This window comes from Dipodomys ordii, unplaced genomic scaffold (genome assembly GCF_000151885.1).
Source record: "Dipodomys ordii isolate 6190 unplaced genomic scaffold, Dord_2.0 Scaffold71, whole genome shotgun sequence".
NCBI classification, from domain to species: Eukaryota; Metazoa; Chordata; class Mammalia; order Rodentia; family Heteromyidae; genus Dipodomys; species Dipodomys ordii.
Window position 1 is genome coordinate 2,491,570 of NW_012267287.1, and position 6,120 is coordinate 2,497,689.

A 6,120-nucleotide genomic window follows, 5' to 3' on the forward strand; every position below is an offset into this window, starting at 1 on the left:
CACGGGGTGACAGAGGTCAGTGATTCGGCAGTGGGAGGCCAGCACTGGCCGCCACACAGGCTCCCACGTCCCGGCCACGAGCCCGGGGCCCACGCACAAGCACCGAGACATCCCCACACTGTCCCCACCCCTCCGGGGAGGGCGCCATCAGTGCCCGGGGACCGCAGCCCGCCACACTGCAGAGCCAGCGAGGACAGTGCCCCCCACCCCCTGTGCCTGACACCCCCACCAGGGCGGCGCCACTGCCACCGTCACAACACAGTCCCAGGCTGCGTGCACGTGTCCACGGAGTCCTCCGGGCTGCCTGCCGCCACAGGCCCCCGCTGGCCTCTCCCATCACCTGCCCCAGAGGTGTTGGCACACGCCAGTCATGCAGGCCAGGGGACCCCTCCCGGGGCTGGGTGGGAGGGCGGGGGTCACCGAGGCTGCCGGTGGCGTCACAGCGCGTGGCCCACGTGTGCAGGAGAGGCTGAGCGTGAGGTCCCCCTCACACCCAGCCACATGCAGGGGGGCATGGTGACCAGAGAGCAGATATCGGGGGGGGGGCTGGCTCGTGAAGGTATGTGGTGGGCCCAGCGATCACCTCATACCCACGTCCACCCGGGTTGCTGCTGCAACCCTCCGGGAAAACACGGAGGCGGGGGAAAACTGAGTCACAGACAAGAAAGTCTCCCATGGGCCACGGGGTATTTTTCCAGCATAGCACAGCCCGGATGGGGCTCTGCTTACCAGCACCCGAGTCTTTGTCTGGTGTTGTGTTTCTCTCTGGAATGCCAGTTTCACGGGGCTCTGGCATTTCATCTGGCTACACTGCCCTGCCCCGCTCTGCCAGTGAGCCTGCTGCCTGCCCTCCCTCCCTCCCCCCCTCCTGCCCACCCCGGCAGGCCTGCCCACCCCAGCAGGCCCACCTCCGGTGAAGCTGTACCAGTCGGCCCCGTTGATGATGCTGCCGTGCTTCAGGAAGTTGCCTCCACACCTGTTCTCCGACCTGTCCATCATCATGGGGTGGACATCTGCGTAGGCTCTGGCCAGCAGCTTGAACATCTGGAAAGGACACGGAGGAGGACGGTTCCCTGCAGGCAGGCCCGGGAGGGAAGCTCCGGCGGACAGCCTCAGAGCCGGTGCCCGGGGCACGCGGAGGGGCGCCGGCCCAGCCCTGGCACACCAGGCCGGAAGGATGGGCCTGGGCCGAGAGGAAAGGCACTGGGCCCACACCGATGGGGCCCCGAAGTCAGTTGTGTTTGTTTTATTGCACTGGTCCTTGGGTCTGAACTCAGGGCCTGGGCGCTGTTCCTGAGCTTTTAAGTTCAATACCATTGGAGCCACAGCTCTGTTTTTGGCTTGTTGGTAGTCAATTAGAAATAAGAGTCTCATGGACTTTCCTGCCTGGCTCCAAACCTCCATCCTCAGGTCTCAGCCTCCTAAGTAACTAGGATGACGGGCGTGAGCCAGCAGTGCCAGGCTGTCAGCTTTGCCGTTTATAAAGTGAGTGGAGGCCCTGCTTCCGAGGACTTCATCTCCCTGCACTTCATTGAGCTATAAGCAAGCAGGACTCCCTGGGGATGATGCTCACACCCCCCCTCTGACCCCTGCTGTGGTGGAGAACTGTCCTCCCCCACACCAGCCACCGTGTGGGCTCCTGGCAGGACCCCTCCCCAACACAGAGCTTCCTGCACAAAACCCCCTCCTCTGAGCCAGGTCCAGGTCTCTCAAGTCCCGGCCATCTGAAAGTCCCCACCAGGCCCGGAGCCTGCGCAGTTGGACGGTCCACATAGTGTGATGGAGCCCGGGCCTCCTGGGCCAGGCTGTCAGGGCCACAGCCGGCCCGTGCTTCTCCAAGCCAGAGCCAAAGTCCGAGCCCCAGATGTGGGGATGGGTGCCTAAACCCTGGGCTGAGCCCAGACGTGGTGCACGCGGCAGCACTGCCCCCTGCTGGCAGTGTCTGGGCCTGCATCCTTCCCCCACAGGTCCTCACCCTGAGCGCTAGCTCACAGGCAAGGACAGAGTGGGGCCGGCTGGGGACTTCCGGAAAGAGGCTGTGACCAGAGACCCGAGGCGTCACGGAGCTCAAGACAGGACAGTGCCGGCTGGAGGACCACCAGCTCGGCGGCTGCGTCCCCCCCTCACCTTCTCATCGGGCGTGGGAGAAAACATCTTCCTCTGGAGGGGGTTCTTGGAGTAGTCGAAGGGGTAGGAGACCACCAGGTCGCCTCCATGCAGGCTGGCGGAGAGCACGAAGGGGGTGCTCCGCATCCACTTCATGATGGCCTTGGTCTCGGGGGCCACCTGCGGGGGAGGGGCCGCCCTCGTACCCGCACCGCAGGCCCCGCCCCCGCGGGTCCTCTGAGCCCACCCGCCCCAGGCTCCCTGCACGGAGACCTCGGGGCCCCGCCAGCACCGCCAGGCCCCACGCCGGGCCCCACGCCAGGCCCCACGCCGGGCCCCACGCCACGCCTGCCCGGGGCTTTCCTCCCGACCTCTGGGGACGTCACCCTCCAGGTGGCCAGCTCACACACCAGACACAGATTCAGAGGGACCCGGCGCTCCTACCTTACCCCACCAGTAGTCCTGTGGGATGGGGATGTGGTCAGGGCGCGCGCCCCGCACCGAGGCCAGCCGGTAGAACTCAGACGTCAGGTCTGGGAAGTTGCGGTTCAGATCAAGGTTCTGTGCATTCTGCCTCCCACTCGTCCACCCGTTATAGCCAGCACCCTGAAAACACAGGCCGGCCCGTGAGAAGCCTGCACGCAGCACCCGCTCCTTCCAGGAGGCCTGCAGCGGGAGGCCGAGGGTCCGGCCGGGGCCGCCATTTCCCTCTGGCTTTATGCAACTGAGCTCAGGGGCGTCCGGCCTGGCACCTGGAATGGCTGCCCTGCCTGGCCCAGCCTCCTGCTCCTGCCTGACCCTCCCCACCCTCCGGCCTGGAGACCCCGTGCCGCTCGCTCCCACAGCTCGGCACCAGCCCTTGCGAACCCCCTTTTTCTCTGTAGCATGTGTCACCTGAGTGCACCTGTGCTCACCCCTCCTGCCCTGCCGGCCAGACCTGGCCAGGGCTGGTGCCTATGGAGTCCTGCTCCACCCGCCCCAACCGTGGCACACACAGACCCTGAACAACCGCGTACGCGGCAGGGAGGGTGCCCGGGGCAGCGGGAGAGCCCACCTCTGCCGCAGCCACCTCGTAGCCGTCAGGGTTCATGGAGGGCAGCAGGTGGATGCGGGTGGTGTTGAGCAGGCGCTGGATGCGGGGATTGCCCAGCAGGTACTCGGAGCACAGGTACTGGGCCAGGTAGATGAGCAGCTCGCGGCCTGCCACCTCGTTACCGTGGATGTTGCCAATGAGCTTCACCTCGGGCTCCACTGCGGGGAGAAGGCCGAGGGCCTCCCGTCACAGACGCCTCCCCAGAGCCCAAGGCTCCTGCCCTGCACTTTGACCCCGAGCCTTGGGGCACCCTGAGGCCTCACGAAGGCCCCACTTCCGTGGAGCTCATTCCTTAGGGTTAGCCGGTTATTAGCACGGCAAACCGGACACCGGTAACCATATGCGATATTGCTGATGGATGTGACCTTCACGTTTGCATGACAAGTCAAGCGCACTGACGCTTGGCTGGGAAGGCCGCTGTCCATGTGATCACTGTGTAGATGGACGGGATGGATGGCAGGATGGACGGATGAATGGATGGGTTGTAGAGTTGATGTGTGAGTGGATAAATGGGTAGATGGATGGATGGCAGGATGAACGGATGAATATGGATGTACTGTAGAGTTGATGGGTGAGTGGATAAATGGATATCAGGATGGATGGATGAATGGATGGTTGGGTGAATGAGTGGTAGAAGAATGGATTGGCAAGCAGATAGATGAATGGGTGGATGGATGGATGGATGGGTGAGTGGCTAGATGAATGGATGGAAGGATGGCTGGATGGCAGGTAGACAGATAAAAGGATGGGGGGTGGCTAGGTGGACGGATGAGTAGGAACATGGATGAACAAATTGATGAGTGGATGGATGAAAGGCTACATAGGTGAGTAGGTGGGTAGATGGATGGGTAGATGGATGAATGGATAGATGAAAGGATGGAGAGGTAGGTGGATGAAAGGATGAAGGAAATGAGTGAAAGGGTGGATGGATGGGGAGATGGATAGGTGGATGGATGGGGAGATGGATAGGTGGATGGATGGGGAGATGGTGGGTGGATGGATGGGGAGATGGATAGGTGGATGGATGGGGAGATGGTGGGTGGATGAATGACAGGATAGACGGGTGGGTGGCTGTGTGGATGGGCGGTGGATGAGAGGAGGCATTTGGGTGGTAGTGAATAGTGTGGATGGATGTAGTGGATAGATGGATGGTTGTTGAAAAGCACGGCCATCAGCATGGTTCACTGTGTTGCTGTAGACAAGAGGGCCTTCCTGGTGGGGTCTCCTGGCGCCCAACTGCAACGTGGGGTCTTCACACACACACCCCGGCAGCTTCAGCTCTGGGCCTGAGTGCCCTTGATTTCACATTGCATGTCTCAGGGCGGCTGACTTCCACGCCGGTCACCTCCCTCGGCCCTCCGCAGGGATGTGGACATCGGAGGCCAGATGCAGCCGATGCCCTGACCCTCTGCAGGAGAGGGGCTTAGGGTCTACAACACTGTTGCTGTCTGGGTCAGTAGGATAAACTCTAGGCTGGGGTGGGCAGCGTGGCAGAGTCGAGTTGACTGGTTGGGTAACATGTGGTGCTGGAGGGGAGTGGGGAGGTTCTGGGGTGGTCCTGCGTGAGCAACACGGCTGTGGGCAGGCTGGGCTGGGGGCTGGGGGCCGGGAAGGACCCCTACCCCAGGACAGGGCCATACAGCTCTCAGGACTCGGGGATGGGGGCATCCCAGACACACCTCACAGGAAAGGGAGGTGCCTCAGCCAGGGGCTGAGTCTGTTAGAACATTCTAGATGCCCAGATACAACCATCAAAGTGCTTCTTCCACAACTCAGAGTGGGCAGCAGATACACTGTGGGAAGGTGTGAGTTTCTAATCTGCCTGCCGGAGCACAGCTCCACAGGCTGAACAGAGCCGCGTTCCCACCGGCCTGTCCTGGTGTGAGTGCGGTAGTCACACCATGCTGGGGGTGGCTTCTGTCATGGCCAGGCAGAGAGGAGGGGACACATCCAGGATGGGGACATCTAAACCCCGTCCAGGCCGGGGCTCAGAGGCACGCGCAGTGCACAGCGTCAGGGTCGCGGGTGCGGGGTGCCCTGCCCCTGGCATCCTCTCTGTGACCTGCCCCCTCCCCCCCCCCGCCTGCGGACCACCCCCGCGCTGGACCGGGGCTCCCCAGCCCCCGCATCCTCAAGCCAAATGGATGAACGAGGGACCCCTCCTTTTTTAGGAGGCCATTCCCTAGGATGTGGCCCACACCCAGCTCCCCAAATTACCTGCCCCCCAAGGCCCAGTGGGCCCAGAGCCCTTCCTGGAGATACAGCCCTGGGGAGGCCTCTGACACTCACACAGCTCGTGCTGCCCGGGGCGGCTCGAGAACTCAATGACCAGCAGGTCCTTGCCGTCGAAGCTGCGCCCAATGCTGTAGGTCCTGGCCACCTCGGGGCAGCGGGCGGCTGTCCGCCTCAGCACCCGCCCCATCTGTGCGTAGGAGTGATGGGCGAAGCGAATGAAGGTGGGCGGCAGGCCCGAGGGTGGCTCCTCCTCCACCTCCAGGTCCCCTGAGGGAGGGCAGAGAAGCCGGGTTGGGGGGGAGAAGCTGGGTTTGAGCTAGAGTAGCTGCAATCTGTCTGGAGAAGCTGGAGTTAGGCCGGAGAAGCTGGGATTTGGTGGGAAAAGCTGGATTGGGTGGGAGAAGCTGGGGTTTGGTGGGAGAAGCTGGATTGGGTGGGAGAAGCTGGATTGGGTGGGAGAAGCTGGGATTTGGTGGGAGAAGCTGGGTTGGGCAGGAGAAGCTGGGATTTGGTGGGAGAAGCTGGGTTGGGTGGGAGAAGCTGGGTTTGGTGGGAGAAGCTGGGGTTTGGTGGGAGAAGCTGGGGTTTGGCGGGAGAAGCTGGGGTTTGGTGGGAGAAGCTGGGTTGGGTGGGAGAAGCTGGGTTGGGTGGGAGAAGCTGGGCTTTGGTGGGAGAAGCTGGGGTTT

General features: G+C 62.8%; 1 protein-coding gene across 1 annotated transcript in view; it reads right to left on the minus strand.

Moving 5' to 3' along the window:
- Cpz (carboxypeptidase Z) overlaps window positions 1-6,120 on the minus strand; it is a 14,160-nt gene that overhangs the window by 4,781 nt on the left and 3,259 nt on the right. Inside the window, exons 2-6 of the mRNA XM_013023887.1 lie at window positions 5,489-5,701; window positions 3,161-3,357; window positions 2,551-2,712; window positions 2,128-2,286; window positions 909-1,044 (exon numbers count right to left, since the gene is read on the minus strand). Coding sequence (XP_012879341.1) covers window positions 909-1,044; window positions 2,128-2,286; window positions 2,551-2,712; window positions 3,161-3,357; window positions 5,489-5,701 — 867 coding nt within the window. The remainder of the gene's footprint in view (window positions 1-908; window positions 1,045-2,127; window positions 2,287-2,550; window positions 2,713-3,160; window positions 3,358-5,488; window positions 5,702-6,120) is intronic.